At 32.2% G+C, this 14,185-nt stretch overlaps 1 protein-coding gene and 1 long non-coding RNA gene across 8 annotated transcripts in view; one reads left to right on the forward strand and one right to left on the reverse strand.

Annotated features, from left to right (window-relative positions):
• Positions 1-11,346, reverse strand: part of LOC128183573 (uncharacterized) — a 23,746-nt gene extending 12,400 nt beyond the window's left edge. Inside the window, exon 1 of the long non-coding RNA XR_008243627.1 lies at positions 11,030-11,346. This is a non-coding gene — a long non-coding RNA (uncharacterized LOC128183573). The remainder of the gene's footprint in view (positions 1-11,029) is intronic.
• LOC128183528 (transcription factor ETV7-like) overlaps positions 2,999-14,185 on the forward strand; it is a 27,000-nt gene continuing 15,813 nt past the window's right edge. For 2 of the 7 annotated variants that reach the window (XM_052852572.1, XM_052852604.1), the window contains exons 1-2: positions 4,058-4,393; positions 13,812-13,899. In XM_052852572.1, the coding sequence (XP_052708532.1) occupies positions 4,382-4,393; positions 13,812-13,899 (100 nt within the window). In that variant the 5' untranslated portion in view covers positions 4,058-4,381. Of the gene's footprint in view, positions 3,089-3,510; positions 4,035-4,057; positions 4,394-6,463; positions 6,752-13,811; positions 13,900-14,185 lie in introns of those variants that run through there. The other 5 variants (XM_052852597.1, XM_052852579.1, XM_052852589.1 and 2 more) reach the window with 5 other exon arrangements.

Here is a 14,185-nt window from a genome sequence, read left to right on the forward strand (position 1 = left end):
TCAGTTTGAAATCATTGATAGATTGTAGGAGGGAAAACATTTATATTACAATAATTTAATTCTGGTTGTAACGCGCTTTCTGATTGGCTAAAAAATTATTTTATATCGTATAAAGAATGTTGCCTACGTCATAGTAAGACTAACGTCAAAAACGTATCAATACGCCTGACGTTACGTTTGAATTTTGTACAATATTACGTCATTTTAAAGGTTAAATGATCGTTTTTATCTACAATGAAGTGTAAAAAAAAAATTAAATTATAAGCAATGAATTCAATATTCATTAGTTTTATACGATATAAAATGGTTTGAAACAGTTTACGCTTTTTTATAAACCGCTTCGCGGTTTATAAAGCGTAAACTGCCCAAAACCATTTTATATCGTATAAAACAAATAAATATTGAATTCATTCCTTAACTAAAGTGTTGTCTACGAACTTAGACAACAAATTAGAAAAAAAAAATAAAAATCAATTAATCTCCAAGCTAAAACACAAAAGTAACATTGTTCATTGCTTACAAATATTATTCTAAATCATTGTGATCTACTGTATTTTAGTCTTGCAATATCAAGAAATTTGTAAAAATTGTAAACTCTTTCATAACTTAATTAATATCGTTTGTTTGACAAAAAAATCTCTGTTCGGATAAGAGCCTTGCAACACCACTTCAATTGAAGCCTTTTTGTCAAACCAACTTCAAATTCATAAAAAAATTAAACAAAACTAAACAACTTAAATAACTTTCTTGAATTAGAAAAAAAATATTTAAAAAAAATTAAATGTAGTCAACTTGGGTTGTGGCGCACAAATCAAAAACTGGATTGATGAGGCTGGCTGGTCAAACAAAATCATCATCAGATATTTCTTAATTTTTCAGATTAAATTTGTTTAGATATAAACCATCAGTTAGTAATTTTACAAAAACTCATTAAGTTTTAGCTTTGAAATTTGAAAATGTTGCTATCTTTATAGAGAGCTCTCCTTCTTAGGAGATAACTATAGTCTAAAAAAATGGCGACTTCCATTCAGCCTTCTTAAACAAGATAACATATTTTGCGATTTTAAAAGAAAACACTTGAAACGTTTTAGTTTGTTCTAATTATGCATTAAAACATTCAGAATATTTAATGGTGAACTCGTTGTTTATTAATGCATGTCTATTCCGCACAGCACGTCCGAATCGCGCATGCAAAAGTTCTGATTTCATGTTAACCTCGGTGTTGTGTTGGTTCTGGTATTTTTATGCCTGAATTTATTTACCTAACTTGTGTCACGAATGTATTAAAACAGATACAACAGAATTAGTTAACACAAACTATTTTTCATACACTTTATTAGCACTGTAAAATATGTATCATATATAGTTTCAGTTTGCCTTACGAAAAAGGTGAAAATGGTTTTAAATAAATTATTATCAACGATCCCCATTTCCAGTGATTTTAACATCCAAAAAAGTTTTTTATGTTTAAAAAATATGAAAAAAAATCTCTTCAACCTTAGACGCATAATTATGGTGCATTTCAGTTATAAAATTCCATGTACGTAACATAAATGTAGATATGTATTATTATTAATACCGGATACATTCCTACATTCTACTAAGTCCATTCGTTTATCAAAGAAGATTTTTTTAAAGGTAAACCAAAAATGAATAATGGGGTTTTCCTCTTATCAATTAAATTGGTCCAGATATGATAAAGAAACACTTTAGGTGACGTGATTCTTAATCATCCGGCGTGCGTTGACATTTGGACTTTAAGGCGTCTCTTCAAAACCTAACCGACAACCGTGACCTTATTTGGTTTCTAGCATCAGTAGGAAGAGAGGAAGAAATTCAAATCTTGCAAAATTTATGACCCATCTTTCCCATAGGGAATAAAACGTGAGATAGGAACTGTAAATATTCGTGCATGCTTAATGAAATAAATTCAAAAGTCTGGAAATGCGAAACATTTTTCTTCGTATCTAGGCGTTTCCTTGATTTAAAGTGTCGTATATAACTGCACAGACTGCAGACACACGTGATGTATGAAGACCCTGACGAAAACAAAGACATATCTGTATAGCCTGCCCTGGAATAGCACAGCTTTCTGGTTTTGTATCAAGCTTAAGGATAAGGAAATCTTCAGAACTCAGCTGGGACATTGGAATTTAAGGTTTTCAATAGCTAGGGTCATACTCGATTGGTAACCCTGTTCATTCACTGAGGTCTTTCTGAACTTCAGCTGTTATCAAAAACTTCTTTAAAAAAAATGTTGTTTGAAAGAGAACTGTGTTTCTGCAATACTAGGGTAACACACCAAATCAGGAGATGCACAGTTTATATATTGTGTTCAGAATAAATCAATCAATTGATTGATTTGTACCAAAAGTGAAATTGACCAATGGCATGCTAGTGAATTAATGATTACTTTTTATCCAATGGTAACTATGTGCAACAATAATCAATTCATGCTCAAGATTATTCTTATATTACAAACTTTTAAACATTTTAAAGAAAACATTGGTTTTATTCTGAGCATTATGTACAACGTTTTAAGAGCAATCTTACTTGCGAAAAAATATATATTCATTTTTGTATTTATTCTGATAAAAAAAAACGTTTTCAGCCTAAATATTTAAAAAAAAAGTTTTAAAAATATATTTAAAGAAAAAAAATATAAAATTTCCATTTGGTTTCAATGTTCAATATTTATTATCATGTTTGATATATAAGAGCTTAAAAAGCACTACACGTGAATTTATTTTAATTTTTTAAATATATATATTCAACACGCCAATAAAGGCCTCCTTAATTGAACTTGCTGAAAACATACAAAATATTTATTTTAAAAATATGAAACTTGATGGAAAAGATAAATTATCGACAATTTCTTTATTGCAATATTTGCATGGCATAGTCATGTTTATTTTTATCTTCTTTTTAAATAATTTTATCTCCGCGCGATTCATGGGCCAACACACTGAACGACAATATAAATTAAAAAACCAAGGTGAACAGAATAAATCAAGCTTTAAGTGGTATCTCTTTACAGGTCCTACTTCCTCTAATTTGACAATTTTCGTATACCTGTGCTTTCGTCAAGGTAAAGCTTTATTGAGTATTAGGTACATCAAACTTTTCGGCAAAGCCTTTTAAGGCATCTATTCATTGTACACTTGTTATTATTCTATGACTTTTTGTACATGTAAAACGTGGATTTAAAAAAAAAAAACTCCCATGTGGACATGATCTTTTTTATGCATATAATGTTTAGAAATATTGCTTGTTCCAAGTTCATCGATTGAGTTATCTTTCCTGTCAAGTTTCTTCTCAGCGTGCAATATTTAATCCAAGCCATGTGTCGGTTTGCCTCAATTTTCATTCGAATATATTTGTTCATTTTCTTATATTTAGTGGGAAATCTGTATTTTTAATATTCATTTTAACCATAATGCATTAATTAGAGTCTATTATAAAATACTTCACTGTGAGGGTTTTTATACTTTAAAACCTATCAACCACTTACTTATTTGTTTTTATTTCACACTTATGGAAATCCATCGTCAAAATGAATTTAATAATGCATATTTACAAATTAATTGTACCACAAATGTCATTTTCGTTTTCATATATAGCTTATGGGCCGACCGACATGAATTAGTTATATACTAGCATTTTGTCTACCTGAGTTAGAAGCGTGTTAAACACTGCATGTTTACATGATGTCGGCGATCAGGAAGTGAGAGCTGCGCGCTGATTGGCTGAGAATTACCCAATTCGTTACCTTTTTCCGGGTTCTTATAGTGGCATTTAATTCATTGTTAAACTTTGACTCCGTCGCGCGGTCTACTTGAAATATTATCAATGAAATTTTCGCAATGACGACGAGGAGAGGATTTATCGATTTGCATGTAGACTAGAAAAGTTTAACTGATAGTTCGGGCGGAAGCAAGGGGAAGTTAAATCAACTTTAGTGCGAGTGACCGACATCAGAAAGCTTAGGCGCTCGATAAATGCACCACTTACTGAACAGAAACAAGAGGCTTTAAGTTTGTTTTTTTCTGTTTTAAAAATAATCCTCACATATATATCCATTACTAGCAATGCTCACTGCACACAACAGATTTAATAAAATACGGCAATTTTCTTCAATCGGAAAACGACAATGCCACACAAAGCACGTGTAACATAGAAAAAACAAATTAACTGGTGGTGAATGGAAGACAAAAGACAACGTAAACAATTAAGTGCTAGTTAAAAAAAAAATTTTTGTCTTCTTCCATTAAAACTTTTAAGTGCGTTTGTTCTCCATCTTATTACGTCAAGAGTGGGACAATTTATTGTAGATATGACGGAGAGACCGGAGTGAGGAAGGAAGTGTCTTCAGGAAATATCCATGTCCATTAAGGTCAGTCTCTATATAACTTTACAAACAGATAACTTGTCAAATGTAACTTGTCATATTTACGCCAGGTGGGAAGATAAAAATTTGAAGAAAAAATTGTCGGCCCTTCATAGATATTAATCATTTACAAACTTTGCCTACGTTGAATTGCAGTTTATTTTTTTTTAAGACTTTTTAGTATGTTTTCCAATGAATTTAACAAAACAATGTTGCTTGTAGAAAAGAAAATTGCATTTATTAAAAAAAAAAGGCAAAAGAATGCGTACTTTGTATGTGGAATACTAAAACTTTGATTCGTTTTGAAAGTTTTTGACATGCTTACATGTGACTCATTTGAAAAATTGATTTTTTGAAAATGAAAGTATTTTTCATTTTTTGTTGTTGTTAATTGGACCAATTTTTTAAAATGATTACTGAACATGAAAATTGAAAAAATAATAAAACACCTAAACAATTTTTATGAGAATTGCGCAAGTTGCATAGAAACATATTTAACTTTACTTAAATCTCTACGAAGCCCCCCCCCCCTCTCTCTCTCTCTCTCTCTCTCTCTCTCTCTCTCTCTCTCTCTCCTATACGATGCAGTTAAAAACAGAAAGTTGCGAAGAACTTCGACGCAATTTTTTATCCAATACATATCACAATTACAAAAATACATTTATATGCTCTAATTAAGGTGTACCCACATGTAAGTCAAAAGACATCATACCTCTATTGATTTTTAATCGGCGAAATAGATGATAAATCATGTTTAGGTTATTATGAAATAATATAAAATTCCATGCAATTAACTAATGCACGCATAACTGTTAAGGAGGCTTGATGGTGCACAAATTAAGCATGATTAGATCTGCATTTAACTTTAAAATATAATATTTTTTGCCATAGACTATTATTTAGTAAAGAAGAATTCCAAATATGTTAGATCTAAATTTTGGGCAGGTTCCAATACCTTTGTAGAGAGCTCTTCGCTATGAGGAGGTAAATATAGCCTAAAAATGGCCAAGACCACCCATCCCTTTTGAGTCGCTGTTGTCAGCCTCACACGTGTAAATTAAAGGATTTTCCATCAGAGACCTATTTTTCATTTGTGTGAATTTTCCTTGGTCACAATATCCTATTGTTCATAAATAATTCATTGGGTAAACAATAGAAATATTGTAGTTTTGAAAAATGACAAAGGATTTCAGCTGGACTAAAACAGGATGAACTTAACACATTTTCTGAAAATTTCTAAACAGTCTGCAAAAACAAAAACAAACACTGAACGTTATTACAATCATAATACGGTGTCGATTCTTCGCAATTTAGTTATTATTTGACAAATGCGTGGTTTAAGTTTTAAAAATACATGAGTCACCTCCAGTAATCAATTTTAGACGACACGATATTTCATTCTTAGTACATAATGTCACAATTCCCCAACAATATGTAAAGAAAAGACCAGACACTTGTTGCTAATGACGTCATTCTCGGGTGATTCTATCCGTCTTGGGAGATCTAAATAATTATGTTCATAGATATTATATAAAACCCTATTAAACTTAATATGTGGACGATATTTTACTTCTTTACTGATTAAAATATGTTTAGAAGGATGTTGGAAAGAGGTTGAAATGTTTACATTCTTTTATGCTCATCTCTTTGAAAAATTTTGAAACGTTTGCCCAATATGCAGAATGTCGCGTGTTCGAACCACGGCCCTTTCGAACAATCAGTAACACAGCACTGCATTCACTCCTTAGTGGAGGTTTCTAGCTACGTTCAGCGCAAGCACAAAGAGGATCCCTTGTACTCATAAAATGTTGTATAAAGTTTTCTTCTAAATGTAGCAAAACATTGGTGTTGTTGTCTTGAGATAAGTTATTCTAATCGCATGGAGGACGATTCTTGACAACACTTTTATCGAGGTCACTCATGGTCTCTGAACAACTACAAGAAAGAAGGTTTTTTTTAAATATTATCATTAAAACCTATTTCAGGTAATAATCACTCTTTAAGAAAGTCCATAGGGAGATAAAATGGTAGCTTTTATGAAACAATTGATATATGGATGTTAAACAGTATTACACATCCGTTACTTCTTCTAGTGTTTGGAACGATAAACTCAAGGAAAACTTTTTTCTAATTATTTCACTGAAAAATATTCGACTCCTGTTACTTTAAAGATCTGAAAATGTTTAATGTCCAAACGCACGCCTCATAATCATATATCACAAGCTCCAAACGGGTTATTTATCATTGCGGTTTTAAAATTTTTCAAATCGTTGTACATGCTTCAGCGACTTTTTTTTATCGCTATCCGGAAGCAGTGGTGTATTAAATGTCTATCTGAATATAGAGGAAGTTATTACGGACTAGGTAAGTGGGGGTCTCTTCCTTTGAAACTTTTATGGATGTGAATTGTTTTTGTTTTTATTTGTAAATATTCTAAATAATTCGCATGCTTTTGATTTTTCGCAGCATTTCACTTTTTTACACCAAAAACAGAAGAATACTTCTTATTTTTTTCATTTGATATTTTTTTTAGTTACTATTTTGTTTTTTTGTTTTGTTTTTGTTATGATGTTGTTGTTATTGGGGGTGGGGGTGGGGGGTTATTTACTAATTTGCTTCTTTTGTTTTGTTCCGTGCACGTGAAGTCACTAATTTGTTGACTATGACAATCACTGATCTTTAACCTTAGAACGTCAATATCTTGTTGTTTTTTTTTCTAATTTTAAATTGTTTTCACAATTGGGACAATTTTATGTTTCTACTTAATTTTTTTTTTACACCTAATACACAAAAAGACGCTGAAATTATAGTTATGCAAATAAAAAATAATGCCCAAAATATTGATCATTCTCATTTTATTGTATGAAACAAGAATATTTTCCATTAAATACTTTCTAGGTGAACCATTCATTATTTGCCAAAGTTTCTTATGCAAAAATTAACATCAGAAATATTAATTGTATATTGGCGAAATCTTACTTTAACTGTTTAACAATTTATAGATGTAAAAGTTATATTCCTATAGCAGTTTCTAAGTGCTGTGTAGCTTTTGTATTGACTCTAAGGAAGATAAGACAATATTGAAATACACTTACAACATCTAATATGAATACACTCTTTGAGTATTATTCAGAATATACAAAGTATGTTTCAAGTGGGTGCATGTAAAAAAAAAAAAGCAACAAAAATATGAATGACAACATTTCGTTAGTTATCAAAGGACCAAAACAGGATATAATGGTCTATATCAAACTGCAAAAAAGCATGATGAAAAAATATGAATGACAACATTTTGTTAGTTATGAAAAGACTAAAACAGGATATACTAGTAATGGTCTATATCAAAATTTTAAACTTGATTGAAACACATCCTGTTTCTAAATGAAATAAAACATATGCATGGATTGCCTGTTCTGTGTGAGGTTTTTTTTTTCCCGCCAACTTGAAGATTGAAAAAAATATGAATCCTTGATGGAAAATCCAATATTTTTGTCACTGTTTTATAAATAAATTATTGTAGATGGTTTTGGTACAGGTAATGCATATAAATATATTTATGGAAATAAGACTTAATAAGGGGATAAATCATTAAGTAGAGTACAGTCTCTGACTGTTACCAACCTATAAGCGGATTCATGAACAGGTTGTAATTTATGCATTCTCCTGAACTGGAAATAGCGCAGGTTAGAGATGAGGTTTTATAAATCAATCTAGTGAATTTGTTCATAATTGTGGTGAGATATGTCTGTCAGTCCATGTCAGAAGTATTTGTAAATTGATGTTAACTGGTGCAGATAATACACCTTTTTCATGGAAGATTACTTAAAAATCGATGTAAATTATAAGAAAAGGATGTCTAGACTCAGTGTAATAATCGATTGATTTAAATTTTCATAGAATTTACTCCCCAAAGAATACCATGAACTATGCGTCATGTTAAAATGTTTTGTATGTTATTTCGACATAAGCAATGCAGATAATTCATAGGTTTTACTTATTTAAGTATTGAGATCGAATTTATAAGCAAATTCAAGGTAAATCTGGGGAAATATCATTATTATTAATTGTAGGTTGTGAATCAATTAACCGATTATTCAACATTGATTGATTGATTGATTGATTGATTGATTTGAAGGTTCATTCACTGCCCTTAGATAATTGAAAATTAGATAATAACAAATTTAGGGTCGCTGTTTTCAGTGATAAAGTAACTTTCCCATTACCGGTATCCATATGTTCATTTCTACGCCGCGGAAACTAAATTATAACTTTTTGCCATGTGTACAGAAGTTCAGAATTAGATAGTAAATCTTATATAGTAAATTTATTTTTAGCAGAGTCGGCGGTTAGCGCACTTTGTTCGCGAATGCCAGTTTGTCGTTTTGGTGTAACGGTAGATGATGGCACGATAAAGGTCCCTATCCGAAACAGCACGATTAAGACCTTAATCCGAGATCTTGAGTTCCTACCGGTTTATATGTTCGCCTTATGAAGGCCCATATATAAATTGACTGACATAAGGTTCAAATAAGTATTGCATTGTAAAGGCCTTAAGGCAGGTGATTACCTTGAACGCTTAAAAAATGAAGGAAACAAATATGACATTGTATGTTTGTATATCGTTATATGAGAAATGTTCTTGAGAGGATGTAAAATAGCAAAAGAAAGAATTTGTTTATGTAATTCTTTACGTCATGCAGTTAGCTACTTTATCCCAACCTTCACCATAGTGACAATGTGTACTAGAGAACTATAGTACTTATTTGAAATAACGGCGTCGGAAGCAAATTGAAAGTGGAGGGGCTAGACTAATCCTAGGAATCTTTAAAATCCTAAAATCCTAATCCGTGGGGGGAGGTAGTATACCTATGACTCCAACTTCTCAATATTCCAACTTCTCAATATTTCAATCTTTAAAAGGTTGATTTAGGAACAATTATGTTTGCTGCGAGAAAAAAAAGGGAGACTGAACCCTCTGTGATGCTATGTGCTTAATGGTTAACTTTGCAAAAAAAGGGGGGGGGGGGCTTATCCCCACCTAGCCAATCTAGAGCAAATCTAAAGCATTTCTAACCAATCTTCAAAATAATAGCTGTAAAACTTCATAAATTTCAACAAACACAGTTAAATGGGTTTTGATGTACACTGTGTAGTGTTGCAGAAAATAATTGAAGTAAACATGCAAAAGAACACAGGTCAAAGATACCAATATTGAGATATGAAGATATGAAAACTTTAATCCAGAAGAATTGTTCCCTTTTTTAAGGGTGACTGGGTGGTCAACAAAAGTAACCATCTGATTTACCTTAAGTTTATTTTAAATGAATTGTACTATTATTTAGCAAAGAAAAATTTCATTAATTTCAACTTTTAAAGTTTTTATGTTTTCCTGTCTCTTAATGTAAAGCTCTCCTTCTTAAGGAGATTCATATAGTTTTAAAAATGGACCCGACCATTCAGCCGTCTTAAGGCTCAGACAGAATGATATACTATGTCTGCAAGACACAAAGCACTTAGCTGTATAACGTTTGGATTATGCAATACAATGGTACAATATATATCATATATTGAAATAAGAGGACTCGTGTCTTGAGCAGTTGTGCTTAAAGGGGCATGGTTACGATTTTGGTCAAAAACTTATTTTCCGATGTTAATATTTACAATGCTTCAGAGAGACAATTTTAATAGGTAACCGGAATTTGAGTGTCATTAGTTGAGAATTCTTCGCTATGTAAACAAAGTGTTTGTTTACATTTTGAACGCCGAACGAAAAACTTCAGGTTTAAACCTAAAACGAAAGTGTTAAACGTTAGGAATTGTTTATCTATGCCTAAAATAGATAAAAAGAGAGTCAAATAGGCTGGAAAAAGATTTTTTACTGGTAAATTGAACCTATGTAAACAAAAACAGGGCACGAGCCTTGTTTACATGACAAAGAATTGTGAGCCCTGTATCTTGCCTGCAACTCTACGAACGACTCTCAAATTTTATTTGATCATTAGAAATGCATTTTTAAAGCATTGTAAATAATAAAACAGAAAAAAAAGAATTTGACCAAAATCGTGACCATGTCCCTTTAATGCTGCACATGATGACATTATATAAGTTGGTGCTGGAATATATTTTTTTTACCACCTGAAAAACGATCGTGCTTAACTCGGAAATAACTTCCGTAAGGTGATACGAGAGGTGACCTAAATCTATCAGCTTGGTTAAATATAGGTATTACAAATAAATCTGGTTGATATATATATATATATATTAAATATATCAAAGAGAGAAGGGAGGGGGAAATGAGTCTGAAGCTATTATCAGCATGCTCTCTCTGTCATGTTTTAACATATTTAGTGCGACACGGTTAATATTTATGAAGGTGTATTTCAATAATCTTTGTCAAAATGAAAATTTAAAAAAAAATTGCCAAAAATAAATTTGACATCTGCCATTTGATAAAGAAAGAGTGCATATGCCTTATATCGATGGATTTCACTTATAATAAATTCATCATTCTGAAACCATTCCTCGCACATATCTATAAGCTAAAGGTATTACGATTTGTTAGCAAATTGTAAAAGATTTTTTTAAAAAAAGAATGCACCAATCAATGCAAAACACACAAGCTTTACCTAATAAGCTACAAACCTGCCGCTGTGGTACAGTATATTATACACATCGCCAGGTTAATTCCATAACAATTTAAACAGAGTGTCATATTCTGCCACAGGCAGTGAGAAAATGACAAGTGTGGGTGCCGGGACTCCAGAAATTGCAGGAAGTATTTCCTGACACACTTTGGTTTTTTTGTCTTTTGTTTCCTTAAGGAAGTATTTCGTTAAAACCGGGTGTTGCTTGGTCATCGGTTTTTACTTAGAAACATAGTTAATCGTTTGCTATTTATATCACCGCGTAAAAAATGGTTTGTTAGGCCTTTGAATATTAATGTTGTTTTCTCTCATTCTGTTAGATATCTTTCTATATGACTAGTATATTTTTGGTTAGTAAGGTCTTTATGTCTATCTATAAATTGACGAAATGTCAGGGGGTTTTGTCGAATTATCAGGGGATTTTTGGTGTCGACATGTCACATATTTGTGTCGCTCAACTGTCGACAAGTGAGATGTTTAATATTTGTGTCATTCCAAATAAGTTTTTTGTCGATCAACCGTCGACTTGTCAGATATTCGTGTGATTTACTGTGGACTTGTCAGATATTCGTGCCAATAACTGTCGACTTGTCAGATATTCGTGTCAATAACTGTCGACTTGTCAGGTATTCGTGTCAATAACTGTCGACTTGTCAGGTATTAATTGTATGTCACTCAAATGTCGACAAGTAAGATATATCTATCGAACAGACATATCGAAAAATGCTTCTGTCGATCATCTATCGATTTGTCAGATAATTCTTTGGATCAACTATCAGCATGTATTTAATTATGATTGATTATATAGATAAGATTCTGTCCTTATAAGACTTCCTTCAAATACTGAGTACAGAACAATATTTGTTTGAATCTATGAAACCTTAAAAGCTTTCCTAAATATAATTTTAAAGCCGGAAGATACTCTAGCGTGAAAGTCTAAAGGGAGGCTTTAAATGCAGCTCTTATAAAGGACTCCTATTATTTATGGAAAGATGTAATTAAACCAATGTGGCTATTCAATTATACAGATTTAACAAAAAAAAATCATTTTATTTGCAAAGAAAAGTACAACAAGAAATTGCGTTAAGGGTCGTTAAATGAACCCAATTTTTATTTTGTTTTTAATGAAAAGTTAAACAAATAAAGGTAAATTTAAAAAATCACTGAATAAATATGAAATAATTTTGCAAAACTGGGATCAAATACCGCCTACTTGCAATACAAAAACAATACTAATAACATCTTCAAGAAGATACATGTCAATATCCTGGTATGTACAATGTATATGATATAAACTACATGCATGCATAATGGGGTGCAGGCGAGAAGGTAAATAAAGTTCATGGAAAAACTTGCGTCTAGCAACAAGATCAGAAAAGATAAGAATGAGATATACTGTAAGCCAACTTTTATTCGCGGCGACTTTATTTCGCGATTAAATGACGATAAGCTGGTTCGCGACAGCTAATGTTCGCGACCAAGCCTTACCCAGACCTTTATTGTTAAAAAAATTATGGACAAAGGATTAGTTCGCGGCGAGAAATATTCGCGACGACAAGGTTCTCGCAAACCTCGCGAATATTTCTCGCACGCGAATAAAAGTTGGTTTACAGTAGTCACATCTCCCAGGTTCTGGTGTGATGTTTGCTGGACATGTGAAACGAGATATTACATTTAAAATCTTGAAACATCATTTATGGAAATATGTAATATGCTAGTAAATGTCAAATCAATATGACTGATACATGTATGTTATTCAGCGACCATTTAGCCTACCGTTTCTTAACAATTACCAAAATTGATATTAAATGCACCTTATAATATTAACCTGAACTCCTGAAAATGACCAAAAAAAGACAATTAAATTACGTTTGGCGTGCTTGTCATGCTCTTTATTAAATTTATTGTGCAATATGCAACAGACAAATGTATGCGCAGATTACAATTATTTGGTAGCATAAAAAATATGATAAACAGCATTGGAAATACCATCGTGATCCAATGAGCCTCGAAACAACAGTAACCCCCCCCCCCCCCCCCCTGCCGGAGACGGCATTCTATGCAAAATTATGCAATGTCCTTATCACCAAATACATTCACATGGAATGATCGGCGCTGCTACTCTGTCCCTTTGGAGTAACTCCTAGTCATGACGCTGAAATTATAAAATGAAAAAGCAGAAACAGCCCAAAATATAACTACTGTATACAGGGTTATTTTAACTCTTAATTATTTCCCCACTTCTTTGCTTGCAAACGGTTTGGTCCCGTCTTAGATTCGCTCAGACATAGTTGCGCAGTTTAAAGAGAGATAATATAATACATTAGAATTTGCCCAGTCTTAAATTCGCCCGCTGACAACGAGGACAAAAGAGGCGAAAATAAAATTGGGACCAATATTTTCCTGTATACAGTATATGGTGGGGGATTTGCGATGTTTCTTGCAGCAGTGAAGAAAAAAAGGAAGAGTTAATAGCGCATGCTCACCAATTTACATGATGTTCTAGAATGTTCTGAAATTGATAAATGGGGACCATCTAGACTGTTTAAAATTTTACCGGCTTTTAAGTGTTATTGCCCTTTCCTCATCAATTATTAACAATTGTTGCGCAAAATAGTCTTGTTTATCCAAATGTGATACGCCCTATTATACTTATTAAAGTAAACAGTTGTATCAATTTAAATTGTCGCATCTTCCTTTGTTTAGCATAACCTTAGGAACAGTTGCCTTTGTTGGCTGCAGAAATCTGTTTTGTTAAACTGAGGATTCTTTTTGTGTAGATCCCAATGTTTACCTCGTGGTCCAGCTACCCACTGAGACAGCAGACGACCACTGCCCTACCACAGCCTGTGGTTCCCGCCAGTTTAGGTGAGTTCAAAGTTCAGATCTGTTGAAAAAGGAAAATAACCTTTAAACAAAGGAATCATTTTCCAGTTTTCCACGATTTGCCAAATTCATTTCCGTCGATCGCGGGACTATTCTAATATCTTCATCTTTTATTCTGGCCTTTGAATAATGGTACAAGATGTACCTGTCTAATTACTTTTAACAACTTGAATCAATGTAGTAAATCTAGCATTAGTATTTAAAGTAAAACTATTATCAGATAAGAACTCATGCAGGAGGTTTTTTCTTACATATAGAGGGAAATGGT

The sequence above is a fragment of the Crassostrea angulata genome, chromosome 1 (genome assembly GCF_025612915.1).
Source record: "Crassostrea angulata isolate pt1a10 chromosome 1, ASM2561291v2, whole genome shotgun sequence".
Lineage (NCBI taxonomy): Eukaryota > Metazoa > Mollusca > Bivalvia > Ostreida > Ostreidae > Magallana > Magallana angulata.